The 18,597-nt window shown below is 32.1% G+C and overlaps 1 protein-coding gene across 1 annotated transcript in view; it reads left to right on the top strand.

Moving 5' to 3' along the window:
• Window positions 1-18,597, top strand: part of LOC128664923 (N-acylneuraminate cytidylyltransferase-like) — a 299,525-nt gene that overhangs the window by 256,481 nt on the left and 24,447 nt on the right. Inside the window, exon 7 of the mRNA XM_053719716.1 lies at window positions 11,560-11,716. Coding sequence (XP_053575691.1) covers window positions 11,560-11,716 — 157 coding nt within the window. The remainder of the gene's footprint in view (window positions 1-11,559; window positions 11,717-18,597) is intronic.

Below are 18,597 nucleotides of genomic sequence, written 5' to 3'. Positions count from 1 at the left end.
CTGTGTATACAATGGTACAGATACACTGTGTATACAATGGTACAGATACACTGTGTATACAATGGTACAGATACACTGTGTATACCATGGTACAGATACACTGTGTATACAATGGTACAGATACACTGTGTATACCATGGTACAGATACACTGTGTATACAATGGTACAGATACACTGTGTATACCATGGTACAGATACATTGTGTATACAATGGTACAGATACACTGTGTATACAATGGTACAGATACACTGTGTATACAATGGTACAGATACACTGTGTATACAATGGTACAGATATACTGTGTATACAATGGTACAGATACACTGTGTATACAATGGTACAGATACTCTGTGTATACAATGGTACTGATACACTGTGTATACAATGGTACAGATACACTGTGTATACAATGGTACTGATACACTGTGTATACAATGGTACAGATACACTGTGTATACAATGGTACAGATATACTGTGTATACAATGGTACAGATACTCTGTGTATACAATGGTACAGATACACTGTGTATACAATGGTACAGATACACTGTGTATACAATGGTACAGATACACTGTGTATACAATGGTACAGATACACTGTGTATACAATGGTACAGATACACTGTGTATACAATGGTACAGACACACTGTGTATAAAATGGTACAGATACACTGTGTATACAATGGTACAGATACACTGTGTATACAATGGTACAGATACACTGTGTATACAATGGTACAGATACACTGTGTATACAATGGTACAGATACAATGTGTATACAATGGTACAGATACACTGTGTATACAATGGTACAGATACACTGTGTATACAATGGTACAGATACAGTGTGTATACAATGGTACAGATACACTGTGTATACAATGGTACAGATACACTGTGTATACAATGGTACAGATACACTGTGTATACAATGGTACAGATACACTGTGTATACAATGGTACAGATACACTGTGTATACAATGGTACAGATACACTGTGTATACAATGGTACAGATACACTGTGTATACAATGGTACAGACACACTGTGTATACAATGGTACAGATACACTGTGTATACAATGGTACAGACACACTGTGTATAAAATGGTACAGATACACTGTGTATACAATGGTACAGACACACTGTGTATACAATGGTACAGATACACTGTGTATACAATGGTACAGATACACTGTGTATACAATGGTACAGATACACTGTGTATACAATGGTACAGATACACTGTGTATACAATGGTACAGATACACTGTGTATACAATGGTACAGATACACTGTGTATACAATGGTACAGATACACTGTGTATACAATGGTACAGATACACTGTGTATACAATGGTACAGATACACTGTGTATACAATGGTACAGATACACTGTGTATATAATGGTACAGACACACTGTGTATACAATGGTACAGATACACTGTGTATACAATGGTACAGACACACTGTGTATAAAATGGTACAGATACACTGTGTATACAATGGTACAGATACACTGTGTATACAATGGTACAGATACACTGTGTATACAATGGTACAGATACACTGTGTATACAATGGTACAGATACACTGTGTATACAATGGTACAGATACACTGTGTATACAATGGTACAGATACACTGTGTATACAATGGTACAGATACACTGTGTATACAATGGTACAGACACACTGTGTATACAATGGTACAGACACACTGTGTATACAATGGTACAGACACACTGTGTATACAATGGTACAGATACACTGTGTATACCATGGTACAGATACTCTGTGTATACAATGGTGCAGATAAACTGTGTATACAATGGTACAGATACTCTGTGTATACAATGGTGCAGATAAACTGTGTATACAATGGTACAGATACTCTGTGTATACAATGGTACAGATATACTGTGTATACAATGGTACAGATACTCTGTGTATACAATGGTACAGATACACTGTGTATACAATGGTACAGACACACTGTGTATACAATGGTACAGATATACTGTGTATACCATGGTACAGATACTCTGTGTATACAATGGTGCAGATAAACTGTGTATACAATGGTACAGATACTCTGTGTATACAATGGTACAGATACACTGTGTATACAATGGTACAGATACACTGTGTATACAATGGTACAGATACACTGTGTATACAATGGTGCAGATACACTGTGTATACAATGGTACAGATATACTGTGTATACAATGGTACAGATACACTGTGTATAAAATGGTACAGATACACTGTGTATACAATGGTACAGACACACTGTGTATAAAATGGTACAGATACACTGTGTATACAATGTTGCAGATACAATGGTCTCTAGTTATCAAGCTCTGTACGTACCTGCCTTCGCCGGCCCCAATACGCTCGCCTAAGCTCGCCTCACATCGCCGCTGCGGACCTTAATTCGCTTGCCACCTACATAATACTTATTAACCCCTATCCTGCCCCTCCATACCGCCGACACCTATAATAAATTTATTAACCCCTATCCTGTGGATCCCGTACCCCGCCGCAACTAAATAAATTGTTTAACCCCTAAACCGCCGCTCCTGGACCTCGCCGCCACCTATATTAAACTTATTAACCCCTAATCTGCCCCCCTACACCGTCACCACCTATAATAAATTTATTAACCCCTATCCTGCCCCCTCTATACCGCCGCCACCTATATTAAACTTATTAACCCCTAATCTGCCCCCCTACACCGTCACCACCTATAATAAATTTATTAACCCCTTTCCTGCCCCCTCCATTCTGCCACCATCTATATTAAACTAATTAACCCCTAACCCTAACACCCCCCTAACGTAAATATTATTTTAATAAATATAATAAATCTAAATAAAAATTACTCTTATTAACTAAATTATTCATATTTAAAACTAAATACTTACCTATAAAATAAACCCTAAAATATAACTAATAATTATATTGTAGCTATTTTAGGATTTATTTTTATTTTAAAGTCAAATTTAAATTTAGGTACAATAGCTATTTAATAGTTATTAACTATTTAATAGCTACCTAGATAAAATAAAGAGAAATGTACCTGTAAAATAAAAACTAACCGAAGTTACAATTACACCTAACCCTACACTATCATTAAATAAATTATTCCTATTCAAAACTAAATACTTAAAGGGACATAATACTCATATGCTAAATCACTTGAAACTGATGCAGTATAACTGTAAAAAGCTGACAGGAAAATATCACCTGAGCTTCTCTATGTAAAAAAGGAAGATATTTTACCTCACAATCTCCTCAGCTCAGCAGAGTAAGTTCTGTGTAAAAAGTTATACTCATCTGCTCCCAGCTGCAGGTAAAAATAAAAAAAAATGAAGAAATGAACAGCAGCCAATCAGCATCAGCATTGCTGAGGTCATGAACTCTTACTGTGATCTCATGAGATTTCACTTAACTCTCATGAGATTTCATAGTAAGCTTCCTTTACCTGATTGGTGAAATAATATGAGAGTACACGATGCTAGTCCCTTCAGATGTCCCAGGACAAACACACTAAAATGCTGCTTAGAAATCCTTTACAATGGGAGGTGGCTACTGAGGAACTTTTGAGGTAAAATATCTTTCTTTTTTACATAGAGATGTTCAGGTGATATTTTCTAATCAGCTTTTTACAGCTATGCTGCATCACTTTCAAGTGTTTAAACATTTGGGTATTATGGCCCTTTAACTGAAAAATAAACCCTAAGCTAGCTACAATGTAATTAACAATTACATTGTAGCTATTTTAGGATTTATATATATTTTACAGGCAACTTTGTATTTATTTTAACTAGGTACAATAGTTATTAAATAGTTATTAACTATTTAATAACCACCTAGCTAAAATAAATACAAAATTACCTGTAAAATAAATCCTAACCTAAGTTACAATCAAACCTAACACTACACTATCATTAAATTAATTAAATTAATTAACTACAAGTAGCTACAATTAAATACAATTAAATAAACTAACTAAAGTACAAAAACAAACAAACACTAAATTACAGAAAATAAAAAAAGATTACAAGAATTTTAAACTAATTACACCTAATCTAAGGCTTCTAATAAAATAAAAATAATAATAATAATAAAAGTCCCTACCCTATACTACATTAAAAAGTAACCAGCTCTTTTACCAGGCCTTAAAAGGGCTTTTTGCGGGGCATGCCCCAAAGTAATCAGCTCTTTTGCCTGTAAAAAAAAATACAACCCCCCCAACATTAAAACCCACCACCCACATACCCCTACTCTAACCCACCCAAACCCCCCTTAAATAAACCTAACACTACCCCCCTAAACCGGGCCAAAGTCATCATCCAAGGGGCGCTGAAGATGTCTTCCATCCGATAGAAGTCTTCATACAAGGGACGCTGAAGAGGTCTTCCATCCGATAGAAGTCTTCATCCAGGCGGCATCTTCAATCTTCATCCATCCGGAGTGGAGCGGAGCCATCTTCAAAGCAGCCGATGCAGATCCATCCTCTTCAACCGACGCCTACTCGCCGAATGAATATTCCTTTAAGTGACGTCATCCAAGATGGCATCCCTCGAATTCTGATTGGCTGATAGCCAATCAGATTGAAGTTCGATCTGATTGGCTGATCCAATCAGCCAATCAGATTGAGCTCGCATTCTATTGGCTGATCGGAACAGCCAATAGAATGCAAGCTCAATCTGATTGGCTGATTGGATCAGCCAATCGGATTGAACTTCAATCTGATTGGCTGATTGAATCAGCCAATCAGATTTTTCCTACCTTAATTCCGATTGGCTGATAGAATCCTATCAGCCAATCGGAATTCGAGGGAGCCATCTTGGATGACGTCACTTAAAGGAATATTCATTCGGCGAGTAGGCGTCTGTTGAAGAGGATGGATCCGCGTCGGCTGCTTTGAAGATGGCTCCGCTCTGCTCCGGATGGATGAAGATTGAAGACGCCGACTGGATGAAGACTTCTATCGGATGGAAGACCTCTTCAGCGTCCCTTGGATGAAGACTTCTATCGGATGGAAGACATCTTCAGCGCCCCTTGGATGATGACTTTGGCCCGGCTGGGTGAACACGACTCAAGGTAGGGAGATCTTCAGGGGGTTAGTGTTAGGTTTATTTAAGGGGGGTTTGGGTGGGTTAGAGTAGGGGTATGTGGGTGGTGGGTTTTAATGTTGGGGGGGTTGTATTTATTTTTTACAGGCAAAAGAGCTGATTACTTTGGGGCATGCCCCCCAAAAAGACCTTTTAAGGGCTGGTAAAAGAGCTGGTTACTTTGTAATGTAGTATAGGGTAGGGACTTTTATTATTTTGTTTTTTTTTTATTTTATTAGGTGGCTTAGATTAGGTGTAATTAGTTTAAAATTCTTGTAATCTTTTTTTATTTTCTGTAATTTAGTGGGGGGGGTTTGTACTATATTTTACTATATTGTACAATTAGTTTATTTAATTGTATTTAATTGTAGCTACTTGTAGTTAATTAATGTAATTGATTTTATGATAGTGTAGTGTTAGGTTTAATTGTAACTTAGGTTAGGATTTATTTTTACAGGTAATTTTGTATTTATTTTAGCTAGGGGGTTATTAAATAGTTAATAACTATTTAATAACTATTGTACCTAGTTAAAATAAATACAAAGTTGCCTGTAAAATAAATATAAATCCTAAGATAGCTACAATGTAATTATTAGTTATATTGTAGCTATCTTAGGGTTTATTTTATAGGTAAGTATTTAGTTTTAAATAGGATTAATTTAGTTAATAAGAGTAAATTTTATTTAGATTTATTAAAATAATATTTAAGTTAGGGGGTGTTAGGGTTAGTGTTAGACTTGGGTTTAGGGGTTAATTAGTTTATTATAGATGGCGGCGGTATAGGGGGGGCAGGATAGGGGTTAATAAATTTATTATAGATGGCGGCGGTATAGGGGGGGCAGGATAGGGGTTAATAGGTATTATGTAGGTGGCGGCGGGGTCCGGGAGTGGCGGTTTAGGGGTTAACATGTTTAATATAGGTGGCGGCGGTGTAGGGGGGCAGATTAGGGGTGTTTAGACTCGGGGTACATGTTAGGGTGTTAGGTGTAGACAGCTCCCATAGGAATCAATGGGATGTCGGGCAGCAGCAAACATGAACTTTCGCTATGGTCAGAATCCCATTGATTTCTATGGGATCCGCCACCTCCAGGGCGGCGGATTGAAAACCAGGTACGCTGGGCCGGAAAAGTGCCGAGCGTACCTGCTAGTCATTTGATAACTTCCAAAAGTAGTCAGATTGTGCCGTACTTCTTTATGTAAGTAATTAGCTTTATATACTTCTTTATATGTGTAATTAGCTTTATATACTTCTTTATGTAAGTAATTAGCTTTATATGCTGCATATACTTCTTTATGTATGTAAATAGCTTTATATACTTTTTATGTATATAATTAGCTGTATATACATCTTTATTTGTGTAATTAACTTTATATATTTCTGTATGTATGTAATTAGCTTTATATACTTATTTATGTATGTAATTAGCTGTATATACTTCGTTATTTGTGTAATTAGCTGTATATACTCCTTTATGTGTGTAATTAACTTTATTTACTTCTATTTGTATGTAATTAGCTTTATATACTTCTTTATGTAAGTAATTAGCTTTTTATGCTGCATATACTTCTTTATGTATGTAAATAGCTTTATATACTTTTATGTATATAATTAGCTGTATATAATTCTTTATTTGTGTAATTAACTTTATATATTTCTGTATGTATGTAATTAGCTTTATATACTTCTTTATGTATGTAATTAGCTGTATATACTTCGTTATTTGTGTAATTAGCTGTATATGCTCCTTTATGTGTATAATTAACTTTATTTACTTCTATTTGTATGTAATTAGCTTTATATACTTCTTTATGCAAGTAATTAGCGTTATATGCTTCTATATGTATGCAATTAGCTTTATATACTTCTTTATGTAAGTAATTAGCTTTATATACTTCTTTATGTGTGTAATTAGCTGTATATACTTCTTTATGTATGGAATTAGCTGTATATACTTCTTTATGTATGTAATTAGCTGTATATACTTCTTTATGTATGTATTTAGATTTATATACAGCTTTATGTGTGTAATTAGCTTTATATACTTCTTTATGTAAGTAATTAGCTGTATATACTTCTTTATGTATGTAATTAGCTTTATATACTTCTTTATGTATGTCATTAGCTTTATATACTTTATGTATGTCATTAGCTTTATATACCTCTTTATGTATGTCATTAGCTTTATATACTTCTTTATGTATGTCATTAGCTTCAGATATTTCTTTATGTATGTCATTAGCTTTATATACTTCTTTATGTATGTATTTAGATTTATATACAGCTTTATGTGTGTAATTAGCTTTATATACTTCTTTATGTAAGTAATTAGCTTGATATACTTCTTTATGTATGTCATTAGCTTTATATACTTTATGTATGTCATTAGCTTTTTATGCTTCGTTATGTATGTAATTAGCATTACTTCTTTATGTATGTAATTAGCTTTATATACTTCGTTATGTATGTAATTAGCTTTATATATTTCTTTATGTGTGTAATTAGCTTTATATACTTCTTTATGTGTGTAATTAGCTTTATATACTTCGTTATGTATGTAATTAGCTTTATATACTTCTTTATGTGTGTAATTAGCTTTATATACTTCTTTATGTATGTAATTAGCTTTATATACTTCTTTATGTAAGTAATTAGCTTTATATACTTCTTTATGTGTGTAATTAGCTTTATATACTTCTTTATGTAAGTAATTAGCTTTTTATGCTTCGTTATGTATGTAATTAGCTTTACTTCTTTATGTATGTAATTAGCTTTATATACTTCTTTATGTATGCAATTAGCTTTATATACTTCTTTATGTAAGTAATTAGCTTTATATACTTCGTTATGTATGTCATTAGCTTTATATACTTCTTTATGTATGTAATTCACTTTATATACTTCTTTATGTATGTAATTAGCTTTATATACTTCTTTATGTATGGCATTAGCTTTATATACTTCTTTATGCATGTAATTCACTTTATATACTTCTTTATGTATGTAATTAGCTTTATATACTTCTTTATGTATGTAATTAGCTTTATATACTTCGTTATGTATGTAATTAGCTTTATATACTTCTTTATGTATGTAATTAGCTTTATATACTTTGTTATGTATGTAATTAGCTTTATATACTTCTTTATGTATGTAATTAGCTTTATATACTTCGTTATGTATGTAATTAGCTTTATATACTTCTTTATGTATGTAATTAGCTTTATATACTTCGTTATGTATGTAATTAGCTTTATATACTTCTTTATGTATGTAATTAGCTTTATATACTTCGTTATGTATGTAATTAGCTTTATATACTTCGTTATGTATGTCATTAGCTTTATATACTTCGTTATGTATGTAATTAGCTTTATATACTTCTTTATGTATGTCATCAGCTTTATATACTTCTTTATGTATGTCATTAGCTTTTTATGCTTCGTTATGTATGTAATTAGCTTTACTTCTTTATGTATGTAATTAGCTTTATATACTTCTTTATGCATGTCATTAGCTTTATATACTTCTTTATGTGTGTAATTAGCTTTATATACTTCTTTATGTATGTAATTAGCTTTTTATACTTTTTTATGTATGTAATTAGCGTTATATACTTTTTTATGTATGTAATTAGCTTTATAAACTTCTTTATGTATGTAATTCACTTTATATACTTCTTCATGTGTGTAATTAGCTTTATATACTTCTTTATGCATGTCATTAGCTTTATATACTTCTTTATGTGTGTAATTAGCTTTATATACTTCTTTATGCATGTCATTAGCTTTATATACTTCTTTATGTGTGTAATTAGCTTTATATACTTCTTTATGTGTGTAATTAGCTTTATATACTTCGTTATGTATGTAATTAGCTTTATATACTTCTATGTGTGTAATTAGCTTTATATACTTCTTTATGTATGTAATTAGCTTTATATACTTCTTTATGTGTGTAATTAGCTTTATATACTTCTTTATGTAAGTAATTAGCTTTTTATGCTTCGTTATGTATGTAATTAGCTTTACTTCTTTTTGTATGTAATTAGCTTTATATACTTCTTTATGTATGCAATTAGCTTTATATACTTCTTTATGTATGTAATTAGCTTTATATACTTCGTTATGTATGTCATTAGCTTTATATACTTCTTTATGTATGTAATTCACTTTATATACTTCTTTATGTATGTAATTAGCTTTATATACTTCTTTATGTATGGCATTAGCTTTATATACTTCTTTATGCATGTAATTCACTTTATATACTTCTTTATGTATGTAATTAGCTTTATAAACTTCTTTATGTATGTAATTAGCTTTATATACTTCGTTATGTATGTAATTAGCTTTATATACTTCTTTATGTATGTAATTAGCTTTATATACTTCGTTATGTATGTAATTAGCTTTATATACTTCTTTATGTATGTAATTAGCTTTATATACTTCGTTATGTATGTAATTAGCTTTATATACTTCGTTATGTATGTAATTAGCTTTATATACTTCTTTATGTATGTCATTAGCTTTTTATGCTTCGTTATGTATGTAATTAGCTTTACTTCTTTATGTAAGTAATTAGCTTTTTATGCTTCGTTATGTATGTAATTAGCTTTACTTCTTTATGTATATAATTAGCTTTATATACTTCTTTATGCATGTCATTAGCTTTAAATACTTCTTTATGTATGTAATTAGCTTTATATACTTCTTTATGTATGTAATTAGCTTTTTATACTTTTTTATGTATGTAATTAGCTTTATATACTTTTTTATGTATGTAATTAGCTTTATAAACTTCTTTATGTATGTAATTCACTTTATATACTTCTTTATGTGTGTAATTAGCTTTATATACTTCTTTATGCATGTCATTAGCTTTATATACTTCTTTATGTGTGTAATTAGCTTTATATACTTCTTTATGCATGTCATTAGCTTTATATACTTCTTTATGTGTGTAATTAGCTTTATATACTTCTTTATGTGTGTAATTAGCTTTATATACTTCTTTATGTATGTCATTAGCTTTATATACTTTATGTATGTCATTAGCTTTATATACCTCTTTATGTATGTCATTAGCTTTATATACTTTATTTATGTCATTAGCTTTATATACTTTATGTATGTCATTAGCTATATATACTTCTTTATGTATGTCATTAGCATTATATACTTTATGTATGTCATTAGCTTTATATACTTTATGTATGTCATTAGCTTTATATACTTTATGTATGTCATTAGCTTTATATACTTTATGTATGTCATTAGCTTTATATACTTTATGTATGTCATTAGCTATATATACTTTATGTATGTCATTAGCTATATATACTTCTTTACGTATGTCATTAGCTTTATATACTTTATGTATGTCATTAGCTTTATATACTTCTTTATGTATGTCATTAGCTTTATATACCTCTTTATGTATGTCATTAGCTTTAAATACTTTATGTATGTCATTAGCTTTATATACTTCTTTATGTATGTCATTAGCTTTATATACTTTATGTATGTCATTAGCTATATATACTTTATGTATGTCATTAGCTTTATATACTTTATGTATGTCATTAGCTATATATACTTTATGTATGTCATTAGCTTTATATACTTTATGTATGTCATTAGCTTTATATACTTCTTTATGTATGTCATTAGCTTTATATACTTTATGTATGTCATTAGCTATATATACTTTATGTATGTCATTAGCTTTATATACTTTATGTATGTCATTAGCTATATATACTTCTTTACGTATGTCATTAGCTTTATATACTTTATGTATGTCATTAGCTTTATATACTTTATGTATGTCATTAGCTTTATATACTTTATGTATGTCATTAGCTTTATATACTTTATGTATGTCATTAGCTATATATACTTCTTTACGTATGTCATTAGCTTTATATACCTCTTTATGTGTGTTATTAGCTTTATATACTTCTTTATGTGTGTAATTAGCTTTATATACCTCTTTATGTATGTCATTAGATTTATATACTTCTTTATGTATGTATTTAGATTTATATACAGCTTTATGTATGTCATTAGATTTTTATGCTTCGTTATGTATGTAATTAGCTTTATATACTTCATTATGTAAGTAATTAGCTTTATATACTTCTTTATGTATGTCATTAGCTTTTTTTGCTTCGTTATGTATGTAATTAGCTTTACTTCTTTATGTATGTAATTAGCTTTATATACTTCGTTATGTATGTAATTAGCTTTATATATTTCTTTATGTGTGTAATTAGCTTTATATACTTCTTTATGTGTGTAATTAGCTTTATATACTTCTTTACGTATGTCATTAGCTTTATATACCTCTTTATGTGTGTTAGCTTTATATACTTCTTTATGTGTGTAATTAGCTTTATATACCTCTTTATGTATTTATTTTCCAGGTCTATTTGATCTCTAGAAGGAACATCAGCTCTATACTGATTACTACTTTAAATTTGCCGTGTAAGGTGGAGCCAAATGTTTCAAACAAAAAGGAACTTGTAGAGAAATGGATGGCGGAGCAAGGCGTGACCGACTGGACCCAAATAGCGTACATGGGTCAGTATCTGTTCTTTGCACATCCTTTTATTTTTTATCTGAGGTGGTTCATTTTCTGACCGGTATTAACAGTTTGAGAAGTATACTGCAAAGAGTCTGGCATTGTTTATTTTGTTTTTAGCTGTAAAATACTAATGTTTATACATAATAAGTGTATGATATGAGCACTCTCCTCACACAAAGAAAACAGCTTTGGTTGTAAATGGGTCAGATAGCAGATTGATGTGATATTCTTCTTGTTAGCGTTATTCACAGTAACATGGTGATAAGTAATATACTTGCTTCCTATATATTATTTATTCTATCCGGTTAAACCAACTGTGTAATATAAATCTCTATCGCTATTCTCTGTGTTACAGCTGTGTAATAAAAATCTCTATCTCTATTGTCTGGGCTACAGCTGTGTAATATAAATCTCTATCGCTATTGTCTGTGTTACAGCTGTGTAATATAAATCTCTATCGCAATTGTCTGTGTTACAGCTGTGTAATATAAATCTCTATCGCTACTTGACTGTGTTACAGCTGTGTAATATAAATCTCTATCGCTATTGTCTGTGTTACAGCTGTGTAATTTAAATCTCTATCGCTATTGTCTGTGTTACAGCTGTGTAATATAAATCTCTATCGCTACTTGACTGTGTTACAGCTGTGTAATTTAAATCTCTATCGCTATTGTCTGTGTTACAGCTGTGTAATTTAAATCTCTATCGCTATTGTCTGTGTTACAGCTGTGTAATATAAATCTCTATCGCTACTTGACTGTGTTACAGCTGTGTAATATAAATCTCTATCTCTATTGTCTGGGCTACAGCTGTGTAATATAAATCTCTATCACTATTGTCTGTGTTACAGCTGTGTAATATAAATCTCTATCACTACTTGACTGTGTAACAGCTGTGTAATATAAGCCTCTATCACTATTGTCTGAGTTACAGCTGTGTAATATAAATCTATCACTATTGTCTGAGTTACAGCTGTGTAATATAAATCTATCACTATTGTCTGAGTTACAGCTGTGTAATATAAATCTATCACTATTGTCTGAGTTACAGCTGTGTAATATAAATCTATCACTATTGTCTGAGTTACAGCTGTGTAATATAAATCTCTATCACTACTTGACTTAGTTACAGCTGTGTAATATAAATCTCTATCACTATTGTCTGAGTTACAGCTGTGTAATATAAATCTATCACTATTGTCTGAGTTGCAGCTGTGTAATATAAATCTATCACTATTGTCTGAGTTACAGCTGTGTAATATAAATCTCTATCGCTATTGTCTGTGTTACAGCTGTGTAATATAAATCTATCACTATTGTCTGTGTTACAGCTGTGTAATATAAATCTTTATCGCTACTTGACTGTGTTACAACTGTGTAATATAAATCTCTATCGCTATTGTCTGTGTTACAGCTGTGTAATATAAAGCTCTATCACTACTTGACTGTGCAACAGCTGTGTAATATAAATCTCTATCACTACTTGACTGTGTTACAGCTGTGTAATATAAATCTCTATCGCTACTTGACTGTGTTACAGTTGTGTAATATAAACCTCTATCACTACTTGACTGTGTAACAGCTGTGTAATATAAACCTCTATCACTACTTGACTGTGTTACAGCTGTGTAATATAAATCTCTATCGCTTCTTGACTTAGTTACAACTGTGTAATATAAACCTCTATCACTACTTGACTGTGTAACAGTAACAGCTGTGTAATATAAACCTCTATCACTACTTGACTGTGTTACAGCTGTGTAATATAAAGCTCTATCGCTATTTGACTGTGTTACAGCTGTGTTATATAAATCTCTATCGCTATTGTCTGTGTTACAGCTGTGTAATTTAAATCTCTATCGCTATTGTCTGTGTTACAGCTGTGTAATATAAATCTCTATCACTATTGTCTGAGTTACAGCTGTGTAATATAAATATCTATCACTACTTGTCTGAGTTACAGCTGTGTAATATAAATCTCTATCTCTATTGTCTGGGCTACAGCTGTGTAATATAAATCTCTATCGCTACTTGACTTAGTTACAGCTGTGTAATTTAAATCTCTATCGCTATTGTCTGTGTTACAGCTGTGTAATATAAATCTCTATCGCTACTTGACTGTGTTACAGCTGTGTAAAAAATATAAATCTCTATCGCTATTGTCTGTGTTACAGCTGTGTAATATAAATCTCTATCGCTTCTTGACTTAGTTACAACTGTGTAATATAAATCTCTATCGCTATTGTCTGTGTTACAGCTGTGTAATATAAATCTCTATTGCTATTGTCTGTATTACAGCTGTGTAATATAAATCTCTATCGCTATTGTCTGTGTTACAGCTGTGTAATATAAATCTCTATCGCTACTTGACTGTGTTACAGCTGTGTAATATAAATCTCTATCTCTATTGTCTGGGCTACAGCTGTGTAATATAAATCTCTATCACTATTGTCTGTGTTACAGCTGTGTAATATAAATCTCTATCACTACTTGACTGTGTAACAGCTGTGTAATATAAGCCTCTATCACTATTGTCTGAGTTACAGCTGTGTAATATAAATCTATCACTATTGTCTGAGTTACAGCTGTGTAATATAAATCTATCACTATTGTCTGAGTTACAGCTGTGTAATATAAATCTATCACTATTGTCTGAGTTACAGCTGTGTAATATAAATCTCTATCACTACTTGACTTAGTTACAGCTGTGTAATATAAATCTCTATCACTATTGTCTGAGTTACAGCTGTGTAATATAAATCTATCACTATTGTCTGAGTTGCAGCTGTGTAATATAAATCTATCACTATTGTCTGAGTTACAGCTGTGTAATATAAATCTCTATCGCTATTGTCTGTGTTACAGCTGTGTAATATAAATCTATCACTATTGTCTGTGTTACAGCTGTGTAATATAAATCTCTATCGCTACTTGACTGTGTTACAACTGTGTAATATAAATCTCTATCGCTATTGTCTGTGTTACAGCTGTGTAATATAAAGCTCTATCACTACTTGACTGTGCAACAGCTGTGTAATATAAATCTCTATCACTACTTGACTGTGTTACAGCTGTGTAATATAAATCTCTATCGCTACTTGACTGTGTTACAGTTGTGTAATATAAACCTCTATCACTACTTGACTGTGTAACAGCTGTGTAATATAAACCTCTATCACTACTTGAGTGTGTTACAGCTGTGTAATATAAATCTCTATCGCTTCTTGACTTAGTTACAACTGTGTAATATAAACCTCTATCACTACTTGACTGTGTAACAGTAACAGCTGTGTAATATAAACGTGTTACAGCTGTGTAATATAAAGCTCTATCGCTATTTGACTGTGTTACAGCTGTGTTATATAAATCTCTATCGCTATTGTCTGTGTTACAGCTGTGTAATTTAAATCTCTATCGCTATTGTCTGTGTTACAGCTGTGTAATATAAATCTCTATCACTATTGTCTGAGTTACAGCTGTGTAATATAAATATCTATCACTACTTGTCTGAGTTACAGCTGTGTAATATAAATCTCTATCTCTATTGTCTGGGCTACAGCTGTGTAATATAAATCTCTATCGCTACTTGACTTAGTTACAGCTGTGTAATTTAAATCTCTATCGCTATTGTCTGTGTTACAGCTGTGTAATATAAATCTCTATCGCTACTTGACTGTGTTACAGCTGTGTAATATAAATCTCTATCGCTATTGTCTGTGTTACAGCTGTGTAATATAAATCTCTATCGCTTCTTGACTTAGTTACAACTGTGTAATATAAATCTCTATCGCTATTGTCTGTGTTACAGCTGTGTAATATAAATCTCTATTGCTATTGTCTGTATTACAGCTGTGTAATATAAATCTCTATCGCTATTGTCTGTGTTACAGCTGTGTAATATAAATCTCTATTGCTACTTGACTGTGTTACAGCTGTGTAATATAAATCTCTATCGCTATTGTCTGTGTTACAGCTGTGTAATATAAATCTCTATCGCTACTTGTCTGTGTTACAGCTGTGTAATATAAATCTCTATCTCTACTTGTCTGTGTTACAGCTGTGTAATATAAATCTCTATCGCTACTTGTCTGTGTTACAGCTGTGTAATATAAATCTCTATCGCTACTTGACTGTGTTACAGCTGTGTAATATAAATCTCTATCGCTACTTGTCTGTGTTACAGCTGTGTAATATAAATCTCTATCTCTACTTGTCTGTGTTACAGCTGTGTAATATAAATCTCTATCGCTACTTGTCTGTGTTACAGCTGTGTAATATAAATCTCTATCGCTACTTGTCTGTGTTACAGCTGTGTAATATAAATCTCTATCTCTACTTGTCTGTGTTACAGCTGTGTAATATAAATCTCTATCACTACTTGTCTGTGTTACAGCTGTGTAATATAAATCTCTATCGCTACTTGTCTGTGTTACAGCTGTGTAATATAAATCTCTATCGCTACTTGTCTGTGTTACAGCTGTGTAATATAAATCTCTATCTCTACTTGTCTGTGTTACAGCTGTGTAATATAAATCTCTATCGCTACTTGTCTGTGTTACAGCTGTGTAATATAAATCTCTATCTCTACTTGTCTGTGTTACAGCTGTGTAATTTAAATCTCTATCGCTATTGTCTGAGTTACAGCTGTGTAATATAAATCTCTATCGCTATTGTCTGTGTTACAGCTGTGTAATATAAATCTCTATCACTACTTGACTGTGTTACAGCTGTGTAATATAAATCTCTATCGCTACTTGACTGTGTTACAGCTGTGTAATATAAATCTCTATCGCTATTGTCTGTGTTACAGCTGTGTAATATAAATCTCTATCGCTACTTGACTGTGTTACAGCTGTGTAATATAAATCTCTATCGCTACTTGACTGTGTTACAGCTGTGTAATATAAATCTCTATCGCTACTTGACTGTGTTACAGCTGTGTAATATAAATCTCTATCACTACTTGACTGTGTTACAGCTGTGTAATATAAATCTCTATCGCTACTTGACTTAGTTACAGCTGTGTAATATAAAGCTCTATCACTACTTGACTGTGTTACAGCTGTGTAATATAAATCTCTGTCACTACTTGACTGTGTTACAGCTGTGTAATATAAATCTCTATCGCTACTTGACTGTGTTACAGCTGTGTAATATAAATCTCTATCACTACTTGACTGTGTTACAGCTGTGTAATATAAATCTCTATCGCTACTTGACTTAGTTACAGCTGTGTAATATTAATCTCTATTGTCTGTGTTACAGCTGTGTAATATAAATCTCTATCGCTACTTGACTTAGTTACAGCTGTGTAATATTAATCTCTATCTCTATTGTCTGTGTTACAACTGTGTAATATAAATCTCTATCGCTATTGACTGTGTTACAGCTGTGTAATATAAATCTCTATCTCTATTGTCTGTGTTACAGCTGTGTAATATAAAGCTCTATCACTATTGTCTGAGTTACAGCTGTGTAATATAAAGCTCTATCGCTACTTGACTTAGTTACAGCTGTGTAATATAAATCTCTATCGCTACTTGACTTAGTTACAGCTGTGTAATATAAATCTCTATCTCTACTTGTCTGGGTTACAACTGTGTAATATAAATCTCTATCGCTACTTGACTTAGTTACAGCTGTGTAATATAAATCTCTATCTCTACTTGTCTGTGTTACAGCTGTGTAATATAAATTTCTGTCGCTATTGTCTGTGTTACAGCTGTGTAATATAAATCTCTATCCCTACTTGACTGTGCAACAGCTGTGTAATATAAATCTTTATCGCTACTTGACTGTGCTACAACTGTGTAATATAAACCTCTATCACTACTTGACTGTGCAACAGCTGTGTAACATAAATCTCTATCACTATTGTCTGTGTTACAGTTGTGTAATATAAATCTTTATCGCTACTTGACAGTGTTACAGCTGTGTAATATAAACCTCTATCGCTATTGTCTGTGTTACAGCTGTGTAATATAAACCTCTATCACTACTTGACTGTGTTACAGCTGTGTAATATAAATCTCTATCGCTTCTTGACTTAGTTACAACTGTGTAATATAAATCTCTATCGCTACTTGACTGTGTTACAGCTGTGTAATATAAATCTCTATCGCTACTTCTTTGTTACAGCTGTGAAATATAAATCTCTATCGCTACTTGTCTTTGTTATAGTTGTGTAATATAAACCTCTATTGCTACTTGACTTTGTTACAGCTGTGTAATATAAATCTCTATCGCTACTTGACTTAGTTACAGCTGTGTAATATAAATCTCTATCGCTACTTGACTTAGTTACAGCTGTGTAATATAAATCTCTATCACTACTTGACTGTGTAACAGCTGTGTAATATAAATCTTTATCGCTACTTGACTGTGTTACAGCTGTGTAATATAAACCTCTATCGCTACTTGTCTGTGTTACAGCTGTGTAATATAAATCTCTATCGCTATTGTCTGTGTTACAGCTGTGTAATATAAATCTTTATCGCTACTTGACTGTGTTACAGCTGTGTAATATAAATATCTATCGCTATTGTCTGTGTTACAGCTGTGTAATATAAATCTCTATCGCTACTTGGCTGTGTTACAGCTGTGGATAATAGTGAATACACTTAGCACCTACTGAAACTGGACCTTTGCTCTGGTGAATAGACTCCTAGGGGTCTAGTTATCAAGCCGTCAACCGCAAATACACTGGAATTCCGCAGCGTATTTGTGGCAAGGCTGATTCGCCTTAGTTATCAACCCCTACTGCCCGGCAAAAGTAGAATATAGTGATGTAAGCTTCGATCCGCCGGACTCAGTCCGACACAGATCGATGGTTACGTCACTACAGATGTTCCAAACGCAAGTTCGGCACAATCTGACTA

The sequence above is a fragment of the Bombina bombina genome, chromosome 6 (genome assembly GCF_027579735.1).
Source record: "Bombina bombina isolate aBomBom1 chromosome 6, aBomBom1.pri, whole genome shotgun sequence".
NCBI lineage: Eukaryota > Metazoa > Chordata > Amphibia > Anura > Bombinatoridae > Bombina > Bombina bombina.
This window is presented reverse-complemented; position numbering and strand designations above follow the sequence as displayed.